We start from the raw sequence: 25,000 nt of genomic DNA, 5'->3' as shown, positions 1-25,000 counted from the left end.
CTTGAAATATTTAGTCGACACCATCTAGACACAGGCCTCACTGTAAATGGGATAATGTGAACATGTTTGATTACATGTGTATAAGTAGATTCTGTTTGTTATAGATAAACAAGACAACAGCTGAACAACAGAGTCTGATACACTGTACACTCTATTGTACTGAAAGCAGAGCAATGAAGTGTGATTGTGATAGTTGTGTGTGACTGCCAGAATCTGGAAATCAACATATGAACTGGTTACTAATCACTGTGACACACACACACACACACACACACACAAACACACACACACAAACACACACACACACACAGAGCTAAGTCCATATATATTTGGACACATGCAAAACTTTCATACGTTTGGGGATACATACATGTATGCCACAGAATAAATTGAAAATGAAAAAAAATTCATTTGAAGAGCAGATGTTCAGCTTTAATTCAAGGGGTTGAACAAAATTATCAAGTAAAAGGTTCAGGAACTGCAACCATTTTTATGCACAGTCTCCACATTTTCAGGGGCTCAAATGTAATTGGACAAATGAATATAATCATAAATACATTGTTAATTTTTAATATTTTGTTGAAAATCCTTTGCAGGCAATGACTGCCTTAAGTCTGAAGCCCATACACATCACCAGAGACTGGGTTTCCTCCTTTCTGATGCTTTAACCAGGCCTTCACTGCCTGCGGCTGTCTTCAGTTAATGCTTGTTGTGAGTCTTTCTGCCTTTCGGCCAGGGCTTTTTATTTTGCTGAGCTCACCATTGCATTCCATTTATTCTCAGTATCTACCAAACTGTTGATCTGGCCACTCCTAATGTTCCTGCTATCTCTCTGATGGATTTGTTTTGTTTATGAAGCCTAATGATGGCCTGTTTAACTTGCATGGAGAGCTCATTTGAAGGGATGATGTAGGTTCACAGCAAATACCACACTTAGAATCAACTTCAGACCTTTTACCTGCTTAAGTGATGAAGAAATAATGAAGGAATAGCCTACATTATTTATTATTACCTGTCTTTATTATTATTATTATTATTATTATTAATAATAATAATAATAATAATAATAATAATAATAATAATAATAATAATAATAATGAGTAACCTTCAACTAATGTAACCAGTGTTTTTTTTTTTTCTTTTTAAATCACAAGGAGATGTACAATGTCTACATGGTTCGACATGCTCTTTATAACTATTCTAATTATGTTTCATTTTAACTTGATTAAACCTATTCACTCAGTTCCTTTTCACTCGGTTTCTTTACACTGTATCACTAAAACTCTGGGTCCACCAAAAAGTTCCCCTTACTGTAGATGTGACAAATTCAGAAAATGAATGAAAATCCTTGGTCTTGGGTTTGACTGAAGATCATATTCAGAATATTTGAAAATATCCTAAAATGATTTTCACACACTGTGTATACATTTTACACTATGTTTTTAACTTTCTTTGTTTAGCCACATCATTATCACAATTGTATACAGACATCCATTAAATCCAGCTCGGTATGAGCTTGGATATTATATTACCCTAGGTACAATAGGTTATCTGTGTAGTTACACAAAATGATAGCAATGATGTCTTTTTGTGACTAATGGGATAATAACTTAAATAAAACAAGAGATTATTCACAAGTCTTCAGTCGTGAACTTCATACCAGGTGACTGTGGATCAGCAGAACAAACATGGGGATGTTAGGATAAGAAAAAGGACAGAATAGGACTTTTATGACTAAATCATGTATTTGCATTTTTATTAAAATGTTTTTTTTTTTTTTTACGTCAGACTTAAAACCAGCAAGAATGTTAAACTGAACATAGACAGCATTTAAAAATGTTATGAATTAGAGTTATAGTGACTGTCAGTAAATTCATTATATTTGTTTATTGGTTATTGAATGTGATTTTTATTAAATATAATAAACCCCAGACCCTATGATACTTTGATTATTTTAAGGGTGAAAAAACAAACAACAACAAAAAGAAATTCTCCCCAAAGGACTTCACTATTATATGAAAAGACACTAAAGAAGCAGCGCTCCTGAGTAGAGGCCAGGTAAAGGACAAAAGATCAATCTGTTCCTTCCCCAGAATAAACACCATGCTCAATTACATAGAATTTGTATTAGTATCATTTACTGAAAGTGGACACTTTATTAATACACAATTAATTATATATACTGATGTCATATCTATTAATATAAGAGGTGAAAATCATGAAAATTTAGGAGGGGGGGAAAGCAGCTATTACTTATTACTTTAGCTTATTACTTTAATGATCCAAATGACAAGAAATTACAGACAGAACATGAGGACTCAGGACACAAAGGGACAGGGGAGCTAGACTCACAAAGGTAGGAGAACATAGAAAGTGTAAAGAAATGAACAGAATTAATTAATTTATTTATTATTATTATTATTAATTTTTTAGCTAAATAAAAAAAATCTTGAAAACAATTTCTACTCATTTTAAAGATTAATAGGCTTAATAGGATTAAAAAGGCTCCCAAGAAGAAGTAAACTTGTTTGTTTTTTTTTTACTCCTCAAACGGCTCTTTTAAGAGCCACCCATGTTTTCCCTTAAAGAGCTGTTTCCTATTCTGATAAACATGATGAACATAACGATGACGTCATGGTGACTTTAGTGGATTCTGTAGCGAGTGTTTAGGCAGCTACAGAATTGTACATTCACCTTCACATAAACGTATGAACAACTAGGGAGAATTGGACAGTTTTAAATCCATGTACATTTGTCTTTACTCTCTTCTATACTAATATATGCTTTATAGATATATAACCAGTGAATAATCAAGTTACTGATTATAATCAGTTTACAAAATATTTTCTCTCTACAGTGATATGCATTTAGTCTTTTTTATTTTAATTTCATTCATTCTCTCTCTCTCTCACACACACACACACGGGAGTGGGAGGGGCGTGTGGCGTACAATAGAATGATGGACTGACCCTGGAATTCTACGGCGTGTTTCTGATTGGTTCTTCCTTCACAAGGATCTTAGCCAATAAGAGAGATGACGTGATGGTTATATGACAAAGTGCTAGAAGGACAGCGCTGTTATTTCGTTGTTGCTTTTAGAACGTATCTGAGCTATAAGATGAGCGGAAGAGGTAAAACCGGCGGTAAAACTAGGGCTAAGGCCAAGACTCGTTCATCCAGGGCCGGACTGCAGTTTCCCGTAGGCCGTGTGCACAGGCTTCTGCGTAAAGGTAATTACGCCCAGCGCGTCGGTGCCGGCGCTCCGGTTTACTTGGCCGCCGTGCTCGAGTATCTGACCGCTGAGATCCTCGAGTTGGCTGGCAACGCCGCCCGTGACAACAAGAAGACCCGTATCATTCCCCGCCACTTGCAGCTCGCCGTGCGTAACGACGAGGAGCTGAACAAACTGCTCGGAGGAGTGACCATCGCTCAGGGAGGTGTACTGCCCAACATTCAGGCCGTGCTGCTGCCCAAGAAGACCGAGAAAGCCGTCAAGACCAAGTAAACTCGCTCAGCGCTGCGTTTCTCACCACCCAAAAAGGCTCTTTTAAGAGCCACCCACTTTTACTGACAAAGTGCAATTTTATCCTACTTTTTATTAATACTGTGAGTGTGAATTTTATAAAGTTAATTTCCCCAAATAAGTGTTAAAATCTAACACTAATAATAACTGGTCTTGTTTTACAGACGGATAACAGATGATGATTTTGATGATAATACTAATAATGATAATAATAATGAAGCTTACTCTCTAAATGACAGAAAGACACAGTAGGTTGCTGACAGAAAACAAAAGCGCTGTGCTACTGAGAGCGCCAGCAAAATAGGGGCGGGCGGTTTGGGTTTCGAACAGTGTCCGTGACAGAGAACGGTCCAATAGTCATCAGGTGACGTAACGCGTTCTATCCAATGGCAGACGTGTGCTTTCAATCCGCCCAATGAGAACAGGGCGGCGTTAGGCCTTAAAAAGACAGCATTCGCCAGTGCCGTTTATTGTACTTTCTCCTCCGTGAAGTTCACAGCTCGACGCTATGGCAAGAACCAAGCAGACCGCCCGTAAGTCCACTGGTGGCAAAGCGCCCAGGAAGCAGCTTGCCACTAAGGCTGCACGCAAGAGCGCCCCGGCTACCGGCGGCGTGAAGAAGCCTCACCGTTACAGGCCCGGGACCGTGGCTCTGAGGGAGATCCGCCGTTATCAGAAGTCTACTGAGCTGCTTATCCGCAAGCTGCCCTTCCAGCGCCTCGTCAGAGAAATCGCTCAAGATTTCAAGACCGACTTGCGTTTCCAGAGTTCGGCCGTCATGGCCTTGCAGGAGGCTAGCGAGGCATACCTGGTCGGTCTGTTCGAGGACACCAACCTGTGCGCCATTCACGCCAAGAGAGTGACCATCATGCCTAAGGACATTCAGCTGGCCCGCCGTATTCGCGGAGAGCGCGCTTAAACCACAATTCTGTCTAATGTACACAAAGGCTCTTTTAAGAGCCACCACATTCTCTCTGGTAAATGAGCACTTCTTTTTGTTTGTGTGCTTAGTTTGTTGTGTAAACTTCACTTTGTGTGTGTATAAATTTTTTTTATAAATTTTTTTTTTTATATCACATGTATGTAAATGTGAATCTACTTTAGAGAAATGATGTACAGACTGTGTTAGGAATATTGTGTTCAGGGATAAGAAGAGTAATTGAAAATAAATAAATACACATTTACTTCTATAGTGGTTTTAGCAACGGATGTTGTCTCAAAGCAGCTTTACAGAACATGAACACAACATATTTAGTTATTTAGAGATTAATATAAAACAAAAACTCAAAGATAGTATTAGACTTGTATTTAAATGCGTTTGTATTTATTTCTAATGAACAAGCCTGAGGTGACTCAAGTGATTGTAGTGAGGAAAAACACCCTTATGGAGAAACCTTAAGAGGAACCGGACTTAAGAGGGAATCTCATCCTCATGTGGGTGACACTGGAAGGTGTGATTGTAAATATACAGTCTGACAATGTTGTATTGATGATGAGGATGCTGTACTCAAAGACCACATGTAGTCGTCATGTCCTCTTAGTATATCTGAACACTTAATGAAGCAGAGTCCAACCTGAGCTGGGAAAATAAGATTATTGCCTTATTGAGTAAAGAAACAGAAGGCTGAATTATTGTTGTTGTTATTATTATTGTTGTTATTATTATTATTATTATTATTATTATTATTATTATTATTATTATTATTATAATAATATCTAATTTGTAATTACAAATTAAAATATAGTAGGATGGACAAAAAAAGTGTTTATTCTTTGTTTTGTGTTTAAACAGAAAGAGAGCAAAATTCACCAGTGTTGATTATTATGAGCTAATTATGACCTCAGGTACGGAGCTCTAGAATTATGATGAATGTATGATTGCCAATTTTGCTTCTATTTGATCTTACAATTTGCTCCTTTAAGTAGTACTAGTTTTTTTTTTGTTGTTTTTTTGAAGTTGAAGGTTACTGTTATTATTATTAGTTTTTATATAATTAGTTTATTATTATTATTATTATTATTAGTTTTTTCCTTTTACTCAGTGCTACATTTGCACATTTTTTGCACAATATTGCTTCTACTACTACTTCTAGCAAAAACAACAAGAAGAAAACTATTATAAAAGCAATAAATTGCATGCTTAAAACTTCACTGTTATGAATACTATTTGATCTTATATGTTGTTGGCTAAATTTCAAAATTGCATCCATACATTTAGTTCTTCACTAATAATCTTTAGAAGTAGTGTACAATTTTCATATACAGTTAGGCCCATATATATTTGGACACATGCACAATTTTAGTTTTTTTTTTTTTTTTTTAGTTATTTACCAAAACATATCCAAGCTATAGTTGTATATTTATAGTGTGCTGAAAGTCTCTCAGCTTTAATTTGAGGATATTTATATCCAAATTGGAGGAAGGGTTTAGGAATTACAGCTCTTTAGTGTAGCTAGTGCCCTTTTTCAAGGGACCAAAAGTAATCGGACAGTTGAATAAAAAGTTGTTTCATGTACCAGTGTAGGCTATTCCTTCATTATTTCTTCATCAGTTAAGCAGGTAACAGGTCTGGAGTTGATTCTAAGTGTGGTATTTTCACTTGGAATCTCTTGCTGTGAACCTACATCATCCATTCAAATGAGCTCTCCATGCAAGTCAAACAGGCTATCATTAGGCTTCATAAACAAAATAAATCCATCAGAGAGATAGCAGGAACATTAGGAGTGGCCAGATCAACAGTTTGGTAGACACTGATAAAATATAGAATGCAATGGTGAGCTCAGCATCATAAAAAGGCCTGGCCAAAAGGCAGAAAGACTAACGAACAATCATTAACTGAAGACAGCTGCAGTGAAGGCCTGGCAAAGCAACAGAAAGGAGGAAACCCAGTCTCTGGTGATGTCCATGGGCTCCAGACTTCAGGCAGTCATTGCCTGCAAAGGATTTTCAACAAAATATTAAAAATCAACATTTCATTTATGATTATATTCATTTGTCCAATTACATTTGAGCCCCTGAAAATGTGGAGACTGTGCATAAAAATGGTTGCAGTTCCTGAACCTTTTACTTGATAATTTTGTTCAACCCCTTGAATTAAAGCTGAACATCTGCTCTTCAAATGAATCTTTTTTTTTTTTTTCAATTTATTCTGTGACATACATAGCCAAACGTATGAAAGTTTTGCATGTGTCCAAATATATATGGACTTAACTGTGTGTGTGTGTGTGTGTGTGTGTGTGTGTGTGTGTGTGTGTGTGTGTCACAGTGATTAGTAACCAGTTTATATTGTGATTTCCAGATTCTGGCAGTCACACACAACTATCACAATCACACTTCATTGCTCTGCTTTCAGTCCAATAGAGTGTACAGTGTATCAGACTCTGTTGTTCAGCTGTTGTCTTGTTTATCTATAACAAACAGAGTCTACTTATATACATGTAATCTAACATGTTCACATTATCCCATTTACAGTGAGGCCTGTGTCTAGACGGTGTCGACTAAATATTTCAAGTAGAACAGTGACGTTTTGTTTTGACCGACGTTTGATATTTGAATTTTGACTTCAATGAGCTTTCCTTGTGAATGACACTGAGTTTTAGAATGAGATTAGTGTTGGAGACAATATAGCTCATTTAGACTATAAACCTTATAGATTCTGTAATATTTTGTGTTTTACAGCTGATAAAATGACTCCTGAATGTTGTCTTTACATTCCTTTCTGTGTTGCTTGTAATCTACTATCAAGTAGTGCACCCAGGAGTATAGAATACAGTTCTCAAGCCACAGATGTGCTCAAATGGATGTTTTACATCTAAACAGGTTAATGTTGTACAACCACAGAGTGCTGTTACTAACCTCCATACATTGCGGGGTGGTGGTCTGTATATTTTTAATGAAATACTCACTTTGTAAACCTTGGGTTAAATACTACTACTACTACTACTACTACTACTACTACTACTACTACTTCTACTTCTAAAACTTAGAACATTTCTAACAATAATAATGACGACGATGATGATCCGTGTGTGTACAGAGAGGTTGCAGCAGAAAAATACACTCGTAAGTTAAAAGCTGTGGCTTTCTCTTTGTTTTTTGAACGGCTTCTATTGTGTGAGCGCTGGTATTAGACCCGCCTCCTTGCCTGTTCTCAACTGGGTCCAGGAGATGGAGGATAAATATTTGGCCTCTGTGTGGTGTATTTTATTGAGCGGCTTCACTTCGATAGAGCAGCATCATGTCTGGTAGAGGTAAAGGCGGTAAGGGACTCGGTAAAGGTGGCGCAAAGCGTCATCGTAAGGTCCTTCGCGATAACATCCAGGGAATCACTAAGCCGGCTATTCGCCGTCTGGCTCGCCGTGGCGGTGTGAAGCGTATTTCCGGCCTGATTTATGAAGAGACTCGCGGTGTGCTCAAAGTCTTCTTGGAGAACGTCATCCGCGACGCCGTCACCTACACCGAGCACGCCAAACGAAAGACCGTCACTGCCATGGATGTGGTGTACGCTCTGAAACGCCAGGGACGCACTCTGTACGGCTTCGGCGGATAAACGTTCAACACCGAACCACGTCAACACAACGGCTCTTTTAAGAGCCACCCAAATATCCACAAAGACATTTTCCTGCTTTACCGCGCGCGTGTGTGGACGCAAATGACGTTAAAAGCCGTATGAAGCAATATCCAACATGTGTTAATATAATAGATGCTTTCTAGCACAATATTATAAGTTCATTGATTTATATACATCTCTGTATTTCTTTTTTTCATCTTGTGTGTGTATGATGCAAATGATGTCAGAAGCTGCAAAAAGCAATATCCGATATACAGTATATTTATATTCTAGATGCTCTTTACTACAATATAAGTTCAATGATTTATATACATCTCTATCTTTTTATTTCACATAGAGTGTGTGTGTGTGTGTGTGTGTGTGTGTGTGTGTGTGTGTGTGTGTGTGTGTATGAAACGCGTGTAAAGTTTGGTGGTAGAAACAGGATTTTTTTTTTCTTTTGTCATAAAGCACAAAGTTGAGTGTAAAACGGCGGAAGGGGAACAAAGCACAGAGGGGACAGTGGGGAGGAGTAAGTGTGTAGGAGGAGCGGGAGGAGGCGCTCCTCGTCAGGAGATTTGGGATTATGACCAATAACACACGTTTCCTCTCTTCTGCCTAATTACAATGTCAGACTGTAAATAGAGCAGCCGCTAGGTGGGTGTTACTTATTCTCTCGTAGTTCACTCGAGCAGCAACACCATGCCTGAACCAGCTAAGACCGCACCCAAGAAGGGATCCAAGAAAGCCGTGACCAAGACGGCAGGGAAAGGCGGCAAGAAGCGCAGAAAGACCAGGAAGGAGAGTTACGCCATCTACGTGTACAAAGTCCTTAAGCAGGTGCACCCCGATACCGGGATCTCCTCTAAGGCCATGGGCATCATGAACTCGTTCGTCAACGACATCTTCGAGCGCATCGCCGGTGAGTCTTCTCGTCTGGCTCACTACAACAAGCGCTCCACCATCACCTCTAGGGAGATCCAGACTGCCGTGCGTCTCTTGCTTCCCGGAGAGTTGGCCAAGCACGCCGTGTCTGAGGGCACAAAGGCCGTCACCAAGTACACCAGCTCCAAGTAAAGCGCCTTAGCGCCGTCTTTATCAACACAAAGGCTCTTTTAAGAGCCACCCACTTTTTCATACAAGGTGCAAATCTTCTTTCTGCGTGTGAGTCTCTCTTTAACTCACACACACAGACACACACACACACACACAAAAGATCGCTTTTTTTCAAGTATGTATTCCATCAGTGCTTCTGTATTTTAATTTGCACTTACAATTAAATGCTTTGTTACTGGTTATGCTTTTTTTCCCCCCTAAAACTTTATTTAAAAATTTCATAAATTTTATATGTCTCATTCTTTCAAGTATCATGTGTTTTACAGTCATACATTTAAATAAATAATAATAATAAAAATAAAAAAAACAAATTGAGTGGTCATATCTGCTGTAAAACTGTAGACACATTTACACATATTTACAAGCATCTATCAGCAAACTATTTTTATTAAAGTCCAAGGTAAATTGTTTTCTGATCATCGGTTCATGTTCTTCTGTGTTTTTAGCTCACAATTTGTTTGTACCCTACCTCAGCAGGAATATGGCACTGGTTTGTATTGACAATACAAACAATTAGCCGGTAAACTTCCATCACATCTTTCTTAGCTTACTGTATATTATTACAATATATTACAATACGTTAGTGTTTTTTTTCACTATACTTAATTTTCACTATAGTTACATACTTAAGATACCACGAGTTTAAAACTTTTTCATTGTAACTTTGAAGAATGTTTTAAAGTTTTGAAGTTCCCTGTTAATTTACAGGGCATTCTTTTGTAAATGAACAAAAAAACTATATATATATACAACTATATTTAACTATACATCACACATAGGGCTGGGCGATATGGCTGAAAACTGTATCACAATATCAGTGTTTCATATCGGTCCATATCGATAATTAATGATATTTTTTATGATTCCTTTAAAATAAGAACCAGGAGAAAATATTTTACATTTAAACATTTTTATTTTAAACTTAACCTTCCTCTGATCACAATCCCCTCAGTTATTAAGACAGAAATGTCAACAACCATGGAAAACTCAAATAATTAAAATGTAAACATAAGTCTAAAGTCACAATGAACACTTTAAATTTAAACTTTAAATAATAATAATATTTACTACAAATTATTTCTAAGGTGTGAGTGACCTGCACTTGCTAAACGTGGCCACATGATGGCGGTCAAAATCCATCCACAATGGGTATTTTTTAGCTTATTAATTATTTCATCTAGGTTCTTTTCTTCTTATCATTTGGCAGAGCCGGTCCTGACCTCCCTTGGGCCCTAAGCAAAATTCTGCTAAGGGGCCCTCCTACCTGACCCGTGGCCTCCCTCAGATTCCTCTTTATCCATTTTCAAATATAAAATACTATTTACAGTATAATATGACTTGGCTCTTGCAATATTCAACTAGTGAATATGCAATAGCAGATATCAGAAATTATTTTTACTAGTGTAAAATGTAATTCCTGATATCAAAAATATGGTTACTACTAGAAATCATACTCTTAATATTTACATGTTAAGTATTGAAAACTGAATTCTTGATATCAAAAATCCATATCATGTGAATAAATAAAAGCTGAAATGCTTGCCATACCGTATCACTGTGTTGTATAGTATGCATGAGAGCAATACTTGATCCCTGGTGGTTATTATTTACTGAGGGATGTGCATTCATATTGACCTGGCATTATGCCCATTCCAATGTAAATCCTTTGGTTTCCATATTGCATTAACATTGTTGTAACCTTGATTGAAAGACTATAATCATTGTCATTTAGGAGTGCTATCACACTACTTTTTGTACTGGTCCCCACACAGATGTTGCTGCTGGAAAGAGCGGTGATCAAGCTGCAATTTATAACACCTTTGCCAAAAAAAAAAACAACCAAAAAAAAAAACCACTGTTGCCCTTGGGTGTTTATTCACGTGAATGTTCACGCAATAAATTGTTGTGTGACAGACAGACAGACAGACAGACAGACAGGCCAAGAGATGCACTGGCAGCACTGTACAGCTAATGTAGCTAGTCAGATAGAGACTAGAGACAGAATCATATCTACTTAACTTTACTGTTACAACTTTACTGTTATTTGCTCTTGCTGACATCAAACCTGAAGAGACCAAACATTTACTTAATTGCTGTTCTGACATTTCACACTCATTTTGTTTGTTTTTCACTTTTCATGGCCAGATGGATAACTCCGCTTCATATTGTCATCTACACAGCAGGGGCAATTCTAGGGTCACAGCAGGGGTAATTCTTTAGGGGTACTGAGCTCCTTTTTAGGGGCGCTGAAGCTAAGGATATGATCAAAAGGCACACTGAGGCATGTCATTTTAATTGTCTTTATTATTATTATTATTATCATTATTATTATTATTGGGGTTTTAACTTTTTATTAAATGAAAAATTCCTTTCACAAAATCATTATGGACTGTCCCTAGTCTCTCACCTTATTCTGTCTTTTTTCTTTTGTATGTCCATACAAACTGTTGTATGTCCATTGCTCACTGGCAGGCCACACACACAGAGAGAGAGAGAGAGAGAGAGAGAGAGAGAGAGAGAGAGAGAGAGAGAGAGAGAGAGAGAGAGAGAGAGAGAGAGAGAGAGAGAGAGAGAGAGAGAGAGAGAGAGAGAGAGAGAGAGAGAGAGAGAGAGAGAGAGAGAGAGAGAGAGAGAGAGAGAGAGAGAGAGAGAGAGAGAGAGAGATTGCTGTGCTGTGCTGTTCTGTGCTGTGAGTTCAGGAGTTAAGCCTGGTTCAGGTTAAATCCTTTGTGTGTGAGGAATGAATAAATACAACAAAAGAAAAACATTAAACTTTCTTTTATTGTCTAGTTTGACAGTCAGGCACAACTGAAACATAACAGATCTAAATCTAGGAATGAATAACAATTCATTTAAAAAGCCACATTGAGTGTTTTCACACATACTGGTGGTATACAGTGATATGGCGTTTATTTTCACTCTGGTCCAAATGCCAGAGCTTCATGTTTCCATGACGACTGACCAGAAAAGACACACGTGACGTCATGTTTACATGACTCCTGATTGTTAAAATGCATATCAAATTAACAATAAACTTTACCAACAGAGACACACATACGCACTACACAGGAACACAGTTTATTTGTCGCGCTGCTGTTTTTGTTTCACACTCTAGCAGTTAATAAACAGAACTGCATGCGTATGTGGGAGAACATTGTAACCCGTGCTACTTCTCTCCGTTTATAACTATGGACGAGTCACTCGGGTCCTGTGTTACTCCACAGCGCCGGCGACTCGCTGGACTAAAATATTAATAAAAATTTTAGGGGTGCTGAGCTCCTTTTTAGGGTTGCGGAAGCCCATGAGCTCCTTTTTTAGGGAAGCCTCGCCCATGCTACACAGAAAACAATAACACGCGCTGTAAAATGAGGCAGGGGAGACGGGGCCTTGCGTAATTTGCGGGGCCCTACACAACTTGCGTAGTGTGCGTATAGGGCCGATCGGCTCTGTCATTTGGTAACTAACAAAGAAACATTTAAAAACACTTCTTACATTATGTATCCTTATTTACAATAGCAGTTGTGTGAGGAGTGAGAAAAAGTCACATGTAGGTGGTGTGCAGGAACATACACACACACACACACACACACACACACACACACACACACACACACACACACACACACACACATTTGGTGGAAAACTACAAATTTATTATTACTGTTTTTGTGTTGTTTTAAAGTAATGAAATGTGACTGCTCTTTGTTCAGCAGGTCGGTAGTTAATAAACAGCTTTTAAACTCAGTTATAGTGCCATCAGAACATGTGCTTCAAATGTCTTTATCCTGCATCTAACACACTGAGCTGCTGTTGTTAATGAGAAACATCCTCATCTGGCTCTACTGCTTCTTATTAAGTGAAGTAGAAATGTTATGTTCTGAAATGTTCATGGTGTGTTAAACACAAAGGAAGTATATCAAGATATCTTTGTACATCTTCGATTTAAAACAGAAGTCAAGTTGCCTAATAGATCTTTTTGACCACAAGTTTGTCATAAATATGGAAACAACAAGACACCCACACACACTTAGGAATATAAACACATACACACAGGAATAAGACTGTGTAGTTAATTAACAGGTCTGTAACATGATTAGCTTTAAAAGGGATGTCTTAGAGAGGCAGAGACACTCAAATCTGTGAAAGAGCAGGTAAAAAGTTTGATACTTTAAATACAATTGTTCCTCATTGTTCAGTTTAAATGCCAGCATCTCTGATGTTATGAGGTGTATAAGTCCATACGGTCTGGGCAGCTTGCATGTGTTGGAAGACATTATGAATGCTGAAAGGTATATAAAGGTTTTAAAGCCACATGTGATCCCCTACAGATGACTTCTATTTAAGGGAAGGTCTTGTGTATTTCAGCAGTACAATGAAAACCACACACTGCAGCTATTACAACAGCATGGCTTCATCGTAGAAGAGTTCGTGTGTTAAATCGGCTGCCTGCAGTCCAGATTCTTTTCTTTTTTTTTTCTTCTTCTATTATAATAATTATTTTTTGCAGTTTCACAGTAGATACAATGTTTGTCTCTTTAATGGATCTTTACTGAGTGAGATGAATTGTCCATGGTGGAGAGCAGGAATGTTGATTCAACACAATGGGAAAATCGTCACTGTCACAGCAGACAGTGTCACAAAATTATTTCCAGTCTTTAGTTTAATAAATAGTTCATTATCAGTTTATAATTTATGATGTTTAATTTGTTGTTCTGTGTTCTCTCTGGTTGTGATGTTACTAATCCTCATGTTCTGTGTTCTCTCTGGTTGTGATGTTACTAATCCTCATGTCCTGTCTTCCCTGTCCTCAATTTTAATTACAGCCTGTGTTTTGCTCTGTCTGATTAAAGTCTGGTTCAGATTTATTACCTGCTGTTTACTAACCTCTCTTTTACTTTGTGCTTGTTTTGGTTTTGTCTACCTTTGGATTTGTTTTCAGATATAATAAAAGCTCCCATGTACTTGTGTGCAGACATCCTCTGTTCTTCTGACAGTTTAAAATAAAATAAACTTCTTCAAATGAACATTGCTTGAGGTTTTACATTCAATAATTACATGATTACTGAGTTTGAGTCCCCTGAACTAATCTGTGTTGTACCTTGAGCTTGAATTAAAAAGCATGCAAATGGATCCTCCGTCTCACGACCTGTCATTACACAAACATCCATTTTATTTATTTATTGTATTTATTGTTTATTTATTGCACCACAAGCATTACTATTTCCCCCCAATCTTCTTCCTTCAAATTTCCATTCATCCATTTTTTTTCTTTACATTTCCAAACATGTAAGATTTGTAAAGTTTTTATCTAAACGAATAACTGACCTTGTACAGAAGACAGACAAACACTTCTACAAATCAGTTTTGCAACACAAGGACACAGAATCAGTGAGGGATTAATGTAGTAAATTTTATTTGAATTACATTGAATAAATAAAGCGATAATATTAATAAATAGTTAATGAAATGTATTGTCAAAGCATCATACAAAAATAAAATAATGACAAAATAATGTATGATGTGAACAGAACTGCTCACAATTAAGATGTATTCAAATGACTTGCTCCCTTTTTGTGAGTGTTTAATATCAGTTTAAAATGTCTGCTTCCCCCTAAAGCTCACATCCCTTATTACAGTGTACAGAGCTACAGTACTAACTGATGTTATCAGGAGAAATTCAAAAGTCAAACCATTTTGTTTCATTATAATTGGAACTAAAAACAAGTTTTAATATACATTCATTATTGACTACTAGTTATAGACAGAGATTTAACATCATATTGTCAGGACTGAGCCCGAACTGTTGGACACGTGCCTTTGTTTACCCTCCTCGTCATGTGTCTGCCCCGCCTTCGTCTGCCCCCACTGTCTCCACACCTGATCCTTATTGTTTCATCATTGTCTTTTTATATTTAAGTGAGCCGCGTTGCCGATGGCAGCGCGGAATCATTACTTACGTTTGCCCTTCATTATGTCTAGTCATTCTTAGTATTGTTTCAGTTATCGTCTTTTATGTCTTTGTCTTCATTATTTATTAACCCCCTTTCATTTGAAGCTATCCTGCATACGGGTCTGTCTCTGTCCTCCTCTGGTTGTGACACATATACATATTATGCTAATATACATCTAACAATTAAACTCCAAACTTAGCAGGAATCCTCTGTCCCCAAATCATCCTTCAGTTTCTGGTTGATCTGATGAACAGAATAAGACATTTATTACTAAATAATGTAGGGTAGAGACTCGCCTGTAGGAAATGATACAGTAACTGTATACAACAGTCAGAATCTGATTACAATACAGTTTATATATGTGTCAGAGTTTGATGAATACTGGGAAATGTACATTATAAGCCATGTGGAGGATGAGAAACACCTGCTCCAAGATGGCCATCATCACTGCAGGATCATTCACATCCTCTTGACAAGTCTGTGTGATGCTGTCTACAGTAAGTCTGAGCTTCAAGCCATGACATAGTAGTAGAAATGTAAATGTAGCTCTGATGTCCAGTATAACTGCCTATGAGAATAGAAAAACACAAAGATGAAACATAGGTTTATGGAAGGTTCAGAAATAAAATAAAAAAATACACAGATTACAAGATTAAAACCCCAAAAGGAAATTTCTTAAAAGTTGCTGACAGAACATCAAGAACATGACACAAATCTGGGTAGATTGTACAAGTTAGTATTTCCCCAGTGTCTGAAATTTGCTTTAAGAAATTATGTTAAATATTTTTCCCAGTTCATCCCAATGAGTATATTAAAAAATACATTGTACAGATTTTTTATTACAACACAACATTCTCTACTTAGAAATAGGAAAGTGATCAATATGTAAATTCTTACCATCTAAACAGACAGCAGGGATTGACCAAGTACAGGGCACATCCACCAAACCCCTGGGAGCAAGTGCACCACACTCCTCATGTCCACCAAAGTTGTAGTGTTGACCTGAACTCCATCTTCCATCTCCATCTGAACACTGCTTCCCAGTGGTTTATTCCCAATGGACCAGCACCAGCTGTTGATGGGATTGTAATGTCCAATCCAAGTCCAAACCACTGCACCTACCTCCCTCACTCCCTCACTAATAATAATAATAATAATAATAATAATAATAATAATAAAGACATTTAAAATGACAGGCCTCGGTGTGCCTTTTGATCATATCCTTAGCTTCAGCAGCCCTAAAGCTCTGACCCTAGAATTGCCTCTGCTGTGTAGATGACAATATGAAGCGGAGTTATCCATCTGGCCATGAAAAGTGAAAAAACAAACAAAATGAGTGTGAAATGTCAGAACCTAGATTTAGATTCCTAGATTTAGATCTGTTATTTTTCACTTGTATTTTTCAGTTCACTACACAATAAAAGAAAGTTTCATATTTTTCTTTTGCTGTATTTATTCATTCCTCACACACAGAGGATTTAACCTGAACCAGGCTTAACTCCTGAACTCCTAGCATAGCATAGCATAGCATAGCATAGCATAGCACTGCACTCTCTCTCTCTCTCTCTCTCTCTCTCTCTCTCTCTCTCTCTCTCTCTCTCTCTCTCTCTCTCTCTCTCTCTCTCTCGCTATCGCTCTCTCTCTCTCTCGCGCGCTCTCGCTCTCTCTCTCTCTCTCTCTCTCTCTCTCTCTCTCTCTCTCTCTCTCTCTCTCTCTCTCTCTGTGACCTGCCAGTGAGCAATGGACATACAACAGTTCTTTAAAAGAAAAAAACGCAGAATCCGGTGAGAGACTAGGGACAGTCCATAATGATCTTGTGAAAGGAATTTGTCATTTAATAAAAAGTTAAAAGCCCAGTAATAATAATAATAATAATAATAATAATAATAATAATAATAATAATAATAATAATAATAAAGACATTTAAAATGACACGCCTTGGTGAGCCTTTTGATCATATCCTTAGCTTCAGCACCCCTAAAAAGGAGCTCAGCACCCCTAAAGCTCTGACCCTAGAATTGCCCCTGCTGTGTAGATGACAATATGAAGCGGAGTTATCCGTATGGCCATGAAAAGTGAAAAACAAACAAAATGAGTGTGAAATGTCAGAATAGCAATCAGGTAAACGTTTGGTCTCTTCAGGTTTGATGTCAGCAAGATAACAATAACAGTAAAGTTAAGTAGATGTGATTCTGTCTCTAGTCTCTATCTGACTAGCTACATTAGCAGTGCAGTGCTGCCAGTGCATCTCTTGACCTGTCTGTCTGTCTGTCTGTCTGTCTGTCACACAACAATTTATTGCGTGAATAAACACCCAAGGGCAACAATAGTGTGATAGCACTCCTAAATGACAATGTTTATAGTCTTTCAGTCAAGGTTACAACAATGTTAATGCAATATGGAAACCAATGGATTTACACTGGACTGGGCATAATGCCAGGTCAATATGAATGCACATCCCTCAGCAAATAATAACCACCAGGGATCAAGTATTGCTCTCATGCATACTATAGAACACAGTGATACGGTATGGCAAGCATTTCAGCTTTTATTTATTCACATGATATGGATTTTTGATATCAAGAATTCAGTTTTCAATACTTAAAATGTAAATATTAAGAGTACGATTTCTAGTAGTAACCATATTTTTGATATCAGGAATTACATTTTACACTAGTAAAAATAATTTCTGATATCTGCTATTGCATATTCTCTAGTTGAATATTGCAAGAGCCAAGTCATATTATACTGTAAAAAGTATTTTATATTTGAAATGGATATATGGATAAAGAGGAATCTGAGGGAGGCCACGGGTCAGGTAGGAGGGCCCCTTAGCAGAATTTTGCTTAGGGCCCAAGGGAGGTCAGGACCGGCTCTGCCAAATGATAAGAAGAAGAGAACCTAGATGAAATAATTAATAAGCTAAAAAATAACCAAAGAATACTAGCATTGTGGATGGATTTTGACCGCCATCATGTGGCCACGTTTAGCAAGTGCAGGTAACTCACACCTTAGAAATAATTTGTAGTAAATATTATTATTATTTAAAGTTTAAATTGAAAGTGTTCATTGTGACTTTAGACTTATGTTTACATTTGAATTATATGAGTTTTCCATTGTTGTTGACATTTCTGTCTTAATAACTGAGGGGATTGTGATCAGAGGAAGGTTAAGTTTAAAATAAAAATGTTTAAATGTAATATATTTTTCACCTGGTTCTTATTTTAAAGGAATCATAACATATAATTATTTATATCGACCGATATGAAACACTGATATTGTGATACAGTTTTAAGCCATATCGCCCAGCCCTATGTGTGATGTATAGTTACAAGAATGCCCTGTAAATTAACAGGGAACTTCAAAACTTTAAAACATTCTTCAAAGTTACAATGAAAAAGTTTTAAACTCATGGTATCTATAAGTATGTAACTACAGTGAAAATTAAGTATAGTGAAAAAACACTAATGTATTGTAACATATTGTAATAATATACAGTAACCTAAGAAAGATGTGATGGAAGAACTAATTGTTTGTATTGTCAATACAAACCAGTGCCATATTCCTGCTGAGGTAGGGTACAAACAAATTGTGAGCTAAAAACACAAAAGAACATGAACCGACAATCAGAAAACAATTTACCTTGGACTTTACTAAACATTTTTTGTGTAAATGTGTCTACAATTTTACAGCAGATATGACAACACAATTTCTGTTTAAAAAAAAAGTATGATTGGAAAACACATGATACTTGAAAGAATGATTTCATAATTATATATATATATACACACACACACACACACACACACACACATACGTAATCTTTCAATAAAGTTTTAGGAGGGAAAAAAGCAAAACCAGTAACAAAGCATTTAAATTGTCATTACAAATTAAAATACAGAAGCAAAGATGGAATACATACTTGAAAAAAAGTGGTTATCCTTTGTTTTTGTGTGTGTGTGTTAGACAAAGAATCACGCGCAGAGAAGAGATTTGCACCTTGTATGAAAAAGTGGGTGGCTCTTAAAAGAGCCTTTGTGTTGATAAAGACGGCGCTAAGGCGCTTTACTTGGAGCTGGTGTACTTGGTGACGGCCTTTGTGCCCTCAGACACGGCGTGCTTGGCCAACTCTCCGGGAAGCAAGAGACGCACGGCAGTCTGGATCTCCCTAGAGGTGATGGTGGAGCGCTTGTTGTAGTGAGCCAGACGAGAAGACTCACCGGCGATGCGCTCGAAGATGTCGTTGACGAACGAGTTCATGATGCCCATGGCCTTAGAGGAGATCCCGGTATCGGGGTGCACCTGCTTAAGGACTTTGTACACGTAGATGGCGTAACTCTCCTTCCTGGTCTTTCTGCGCTTCTTGCCGCCTTTCCCTGCCGTCTTGGTCACGGCTTTCTTGGATCCCTTCTTGGGTGCGGTCTTAGCTGGTTCAGGCATGGTGTTGCTGCTCGAGTGAACTACGAGAGAATAAGTAACACCCACCTAGCGGCTGCTCTATTTACAGTCTGACATTGTAATTAGGCAGAAGAGAGGAAACGTGTGTTATTGGTCATAATCCCAAATCTCCTGACGAGGAGCGCCTCCTCCCGCTCCTCCTACACACTTACTCCTCCCCACTGTCCCCTCTGTGCTTTGTTCCCCTTCCGCCGTTTTACACTCAACTTTGTGCTTTATGACAAAAGAAAAAAAAAATCCTGTTTCTACCACCAAACTTTACACGCGTTTCATACACACACACACACACACACACACACACACACACACACACACACACACACACACTCTATGTGAAATAAAAAGATAGAGATGTATATAAATCATTGAACTTATATTGTAGTAAAGAGCATCTAGAATATAAATATACTGTATATCGGATATTGCTTTTTGCAGCTTCTGACATCATTTGCATCATACACACACAAGATGAAAAAAAGAAATACAGAGATGTATATAAATCAATGAACTTATAATATTGTACTAAAAAGCATCTATTATATTAACACATGTTGGATATTGCTTTATACGGCTTTTAACGTCATTTGCGTCCACACACGCGCGCGCGGTAAAGCAGGAAAATGTCTTTGTGGATATTTGGGTGGCTCTTAAAAGAGCCGTTGTGTTGACGTGGTTCGGTGTTGAACGTTTATCCGCCGAAGCCGTACAGAGTGCGTCCCTGGCGTTTCAGAGCGTACACCACATCCATGGCAGTGACGGTCTTTCGTTTGGCGTGCTCGGTGTAGGTGACGGCGTCGCGGATGACGTTCTCCAAGAAGACTTTGAGCACACCGCGAGTCTCTTCATAAATCAGGCCGGAAATACGCTTCACACCGCCACGGCGAGCCAGACGGCGAATAGCCGGCTTAGTGATTCCCTGGATGTTATCGCGAAGGACCTTACGATGACGCTTTGCGCCACCTTTACCGAGTCCCTTACCACCTTTACCTCTACCAGACATGATGCTGTTCTATCGAAGTGAAGCCGCTCAATAAAATACACCACACAGAGGCCAAATATTTATCCTCCATCTCCTGGACCCAGTTGAGAACAGGCAAGGAGGCGGGTCTAATACCAGCGCTCACACAATAGAAGCCGTTCAAAAAACAAAGAGAAAGCCACAGCTTTTAACTTACGAGTGTATTTTTCTGCTGCAACCTCTCTGTACACACACGGATCATCATCGTCGTCATTATTATTGTTAGAAATGTTCTAAGTTTTAGAAGTAGAAGTAGTAGTAGTAGTAGTAGTAGTAGTAGTAGTAGTAGTATTTAACCCAAGGTTTACAAAGTGAGTATTTCATTAAAAATATACAGACCACCACCCCGCAATGTATGGAGGTTAGTAACAGCACTCTGTGGTTGTACAACATTAACCTGTTTAGATGTAAAACATCCATTTGAGCACATCTGTGGCTTGAGAACTGTATTCTATACTCCTGGGTGCACTACTTGATAGTAGATTACAAGCAACACAGAAAGGAATGTAAAGACAACATTCAGGAGTCATTTTATCAGCTGTAAAACACAAAATATTACAGAATCTATAAGGTTTATAGTCTAAATGAGCTATATTGTCTCCAACACTAATCTCATTCTAAAACTCAGTGTCATTCACAAGGAAAGCTCATTGAATATAAAATTCAAATTTCAAACATGGGTCAAAACAAAACGTCACTGTTCTACTTGAAATATTTAATCGACACCGTCTAGACACAGGCCTCACTGTAAATGCGATCTTTTGAACAGCTATGTTAGATTACATGTATATACGTAGAGTCTGAAACACTGTACACTCTATTGTACTGAAAGCAGAGCAATGAAGTGTGATTGTGATAGTTGTGTGTGACTGCCAGAATCTGGAAACCTACATATAAATGGTTATTAATCACTGTGACACACACATAGTTAGGTCCATATATATTCGGACACATGCAACATTTTCATACATTTGCATGTATCCCACAGAAGAAATTGAAAATGGAAAAAAATAAAAAGATTCATTTGAAGAGCAGATGTTCAGCTTTAATTCAGGGGGTTGAACAAAATTATCATGTAAAAGGTTCAGGAACTGTAATTTTTTATGCACAGTCTCCACATTTTCAGGGATCAAATGTAATTGGACAAATGAATATAATCATAAATAAAATGTTAGGCAATGACTGCCTGAAGTCTGGAGCCCATGGACATCACCGGAGTCTGGGTTTCCTCCTATAAACCTAATACTATCCTTGAGTTTTTGTTTTATATTAATCTCCATATAACTTTGTGTTCGTGTTCTTTAAAGCTGCTTTGAGACATCCATTGCTAAAAGCACTATACAAATGTGTAACAAATTTATTTTCAATTACTCTTCTTATCCCTGAACACTATTCCTAACACAAACAGTCTGGATGTACATAGGCAGGATGTACATGGATTCAAAACTGTCCAATTCTCCCTAGTTGTTCATACTTTTATGTGAAGGTGAATAGTGGATTCTGTAGCGAGTGTTTAGGCAGCTACAGAATTGTACAAAGTCACCATGACGTCATCATTATGTTTATCATGTTTATCAGAATAGGAAACAGCTCTTTAAGGGAAAACATGGGTGGCTCTTAAAAGAGCCGTTTGAGGAGTAAAAAAAAACATAAGAAACAAGTTTACTTCTTCTTGGGAGCCTTTTTGGCCTTCGCTGATTTGGGCTTTACAGCCTTTACCTTCTTGGGGATCGCAGGCTTTTTGGCCCTCTTGGGGCTCTTGGCTGCTTTCTTGGGGGTCGACGGCTTTTTGGCCTTCTTGGGGCTTTTGGTGGCTTTCTTCACGGCAGCGACGGGCTTCTTTGTCTTCTTGGGAGACTTCTTGGCTGCGGGTTTCTTGGCCGCTACTTTCTTGGGCTTCTTAGCCTCGGCGGGCTTCTTGGCGGCCGCCTTTGTCGCTTTGGGCGTCGCTTTCTTTGCGGGCTTCTTAACTTCGGTCTGCTTCTTGTTCAGCTTGAAAGATCCAGATGCGCCGGTCCCTTTGGTCTGCACCAGAGTGCCTTGAGTAACGAGGCCCTTGACGGCGAGCTTGACGCGAGAGTTGTTCTTCTCTACGTCATATCCGCCGGCAGCCAAAGCTTTCTTCAGGGCGGCAAGAGACACGCCGCTCCTCTCCTTGGACGAGGAAACCGCTTTGACGATGAGCTCGCCGACGCTAGGGCCTGTTTTCTTGGTCCTCGAAGCTGCCTTCTTCTTGGGCGCTTTGACCGGCGCGGCGGCGGGAACGGGAGCGACTTCAGCCATCTCTCTCTCTCTCTCTTTCTCTCTCTGTGAGCTAATAGTAGAATAAACGAATGTACCGCTGTACGCTGTGTAACACAGGAACCTTCCTCCTCTCGACCGGGGGGCTGGGCTTAAAAGTAAGCATGAGAACGTTGTAGACTCAACCTGGCCGTGGCTGAATGCCTGCGCTTCCGAGACACAGTGACAAGTGTGTTTTCTCACGGCGTTTCTCAGCGAAAATACGTCGCTGCAGACAAGATACCGAGCGTTCAGCAACAAGTTTGTTGAGCAGGGACATTGTTCTTTTTCCCGATACCCGACGTGAGCTCGTAGCGAGCAACAATGTCGTGCAGCGAGCACAAAAGTGTACGGCGCGTCTGGGGCTCGCTCCGGCTTGCAGCGCATTTGGGGCGATGTGGCGTGTAAAAACTAGACAAAAAGAGGCTCGGGGCTTATTAGTCGTGTTTACTGAGTTTCGGGAGAACCTTGTGAATGACACTGATGTATTTGTATCGACTGAGTGTTGTGTGTAATAATTGTAACGGAGCTCCGTTTGTGCTGCGTAAAGCACATGTATACAGACAGACAGAGCGAGTTGTGGGTGTCCAGTTGCGTGTGTCTTTGTTTCTGTTTAGACTTGTTGCTGTTGTTGTGTTCCCTTGTTTGTGCTTGTACCTTTGTCATGATCTAGTCTTCCACACTCTGGCCTGGCACAAGCTCTCTCTCTCTCTCTCTCTCTCTCTCTCTCTGACACCCTTCTCCCTGACAGCGCTCAATAAAACGTCAGCTAATGATAAAGAAATTAAACACTTTTTTAATTTATTTACTTAAGTATCTCTGATTGAGTGATTAATTACATGAAAGTAGTGAAAAAATAATTTTCAACATTAAAGGAATAAAAAGAATAAACTTTTCAAAAATTCCTTATTAATCTTTAAAATGAGTAGAAATTGTTTTCAAGAATTTTTTATTTAGCTTAAAAAATTAAAAAATAATAATAATAATAAATAAATTAATTAATTCTGTTCATTTCTTTACACTGTCCATGTTCTCCTACCTTTGTGAGTCTAGCTCCCCTGTCCCTTTGTGTCCTGAGTCCTCATGTTCTGTCTGTATTTTCTTGTCATTTGGATCATTAAAGTAATAAGCTAAAGTAATAAGTAATAGCTGCTTTCCCCCCTCCTAGATTTTCATGATTTTCACCTCTTATATTAATAGATATGACATCAGTATATATAATTAATTGTGTATTAATAAAGTGTCCACTTTCAGTAAATGATACTAATACAAATTCTATGTAATTGAGCATGGTGATTATTCTGGGGAAGGAACAGATTGATCTTTTGTCCTTTACCTGGCCTCTACTCAGGAGCGCTGCTTCTTTAGTGTCTTTTCATATAATAGTGAAGTCCTTTGGGGAGAATTTCTTTTTGTTGTTGTTTGTTTTTTCACCCTTAAAATAAACAAAGTATCATAGGGTATGGGGTTTATTATATTTAATAAAAATCACATTCAATAACCAATAAACAAATATAATGAATTTACTGACAGTCACTATAACTCTAATTCATAACATTTTTAAATGCTGTCTATGTTCAGTTTAACATTCTTGCTGGTTTTAAGTCAGACATAAAAAAAAAAAAACATTTTAATAAAAATGCAAATACATGATTTAGTCATAAAAGTCCTATTCTGTCCTTTTTCTTATCCTAACATCCCCATGTTTGTTCTGCTGATCCACAGTCACCTGGTATGAAGTTCAGGACTGAAGACTTGTGAATAATCTCTTGTTTTATTTAAGTTATTATCCCATTAGTCACAAAAAGACATCATTGCTATCATTTTGTGTAACTACACAGATAACCTATTGTACCTAGGGTAATATAATATCCAAGCTCATACCGAGCTGGATTTAATGGATGTCTGTATACAATTGTGATAATGATGTGGCTAAACAAAGAAAGTTAAAAACATAGTGTAAAATGTATACACAGTGTGTGAAAATCATTTTAGGATATTTTCAAATATTCTGAATATGATCTTCAGTCAAACCCAAGACCAAGGATTTTCATTCATTTTCTGAATTTGTCACATCTACAGTAAGGGGAACTTTTTGGTGGACC

General features: G+C 38.1%; 7 protein-coding genes and 1 long non-coding RNA gene across 8 annotated transcripts in view; 5 read left to right on the top strand and 3 right to left on the bottom strand.

Annotated features, from left to right (window-relative positions):
* LOC113635302 overlaps positions 1 to 1,054 on the top strand; it is a 1,892-nt gene extending 838 nt beyond the window's left edge. The window contains exon 3 of the long non-coding RNA XR_003438793.2: positions 597 to 1,054. This is a non-coding gene — a long non-coding RNA (uncharacterized LOC113635302). The remainder of the gene's footprint in view (positions 1 to 596) is intronic.
* Positions 1,055 to 2,943: 1,889 nt separating this feature from the next.
* On the top strand, positions 2,944 to 3,559 carry LOC113663774 (histone H2A-like). The gene has a single exon (XM_047803900.1). The coding sequence runs from the start codon at positions 3,119 to 3,121 to the stop codon at positions 3,503 to 3,505; it is 387 nt and encodes a 128-aa protein (XP_047659856.1). The 5' UTR covers positions 2,944 to 3,118; the 3' UTR covers positions 3,506 to 3,559.
* A 355-nt stretch (positions 3,560 to 3,914) lies between these two features.
* Positions 3,915 to 4,698, top strand: LOC113663768 (histone H3). The gene has a single exon (XM_027179213.2). It carries the CDS (start codon positions 4,032 to 4,034, stop codon positions 4,440 to 4,442), a length of 411 nt encoding a protein of 136 aa, XP_027035014.1. The 5' UTR covers positions 3,915 to 4,031; the 3' UTR covers positions 4,443 to 4,698.
* Positions 4,699 to 7,574: 2,876 nt separating this feature from the next.
* On the top strand, positions 7,575 to 8,121 carry LOC125139552 (histone H4). Its single transcript, XM_047803905.1, has one exon. The coding sequence runs from the start codon at positions 7,761 to 7,763 to the stop codon at positions 8,070 to 8,072; it is 312 nt and encodes a 103-aa protein (XP_047659861.1). The 5' UTR covers positions 7,575 to 7,760; the 3' UTR covers positions 8,073 to 8,121.
* A 386-nt stretch (positions 8,122 to 8,507) lies between these two features.
* On the top strand, positions 8,508 to 9,199 carry LOC125139551 (histone H2B). Its single transcript, XM_047803904.1, has one exon. The coding sequence runs from the start codon at positions 8,775 to 8,777 to the stop codon at positions 9,147 to 9,149; it is 375 nt and encodes a 124-aa protein (XP_047659860.1). The 5' UTR covers positions 8,508 to 8,774; the 3' UTR covers positions 9,150 to 9,199.
* Positions 9,200 to 19,154: 9,955 nt separating this feature from the next.
* Positions 19,155 to 19,870, bottom strand: LOC113635307 (histone H2B). Its single transcript, XM_047803903.1, has one exon. The coding sequence runs from the start codon at positions 19,577 to 19,579 to the stop codon at positions 19,205 to 19,207; it is 375 nt and encodes a 124-aa protein (XP_047659859.1). The 5' UTR covers positions 19,580 to 19,870; the 3' UTR covers positions 19,155 to 19,204.
* Positions 19,871 to 20,236: 366 nt separating this feature from the next.
* On the bottom strand, positions 20,237 to 20,788 carry LOC113635297 (histone H4). The gene has a single exon (XM_027134627.2). The coding sequence runs from the start codon at positions 20,595 to 20,597 to the stop codon at positions 20,286 to 20,288; it is 312 nt and encodes a 103-aa protein (XP_026990428.1). The 5' UTR covers positions 20,598 to 20,788; the 3' UTR covers positions 20,237 to 20,285.
* A 1,371-nt stretch (positions 20,789 to 22,159) lies between these two features.
* LOC113635288 (histone H1-like) lies at positions 22,160 to 23,174 on the bottom strand. The gene has a single exon (XM_027134619.2). It carries the CDS (start codon positions 22,896 to 22,898, stop codon positions 22,278 to 22,280), a length of 621 nt encoding a protein of 206 aa, XP_026990420.2. The 5' UTR covers positions 22,899 to 23,174; the 3' UTR covers positions 22,160 to 22,277.
* Between the last annotated feature and the right edge of the window lie 1,826 nt (positions 23,175 to 25,000).

This window comes from Tachysurus fulvidraco, chromosome 19 (genome assembly GCF_022655615.1).
Source record: "Tachysurus fulvidraco isolate hzauxx_2018 chromosome 19, HZAU_PFXX_2.0, whole genome shotgun sequence".
Taxonomy (NCBI): domain Eukaryota; kingdom Metazoa; phylum Chordata; class Actinopteri; order Siluriformes; family Bagridae; genus Tachysurus; species Tachysurus fulvidraco.
This window is presented reverse-complemented; position numbering and strand designations above follow the sequence as displayed.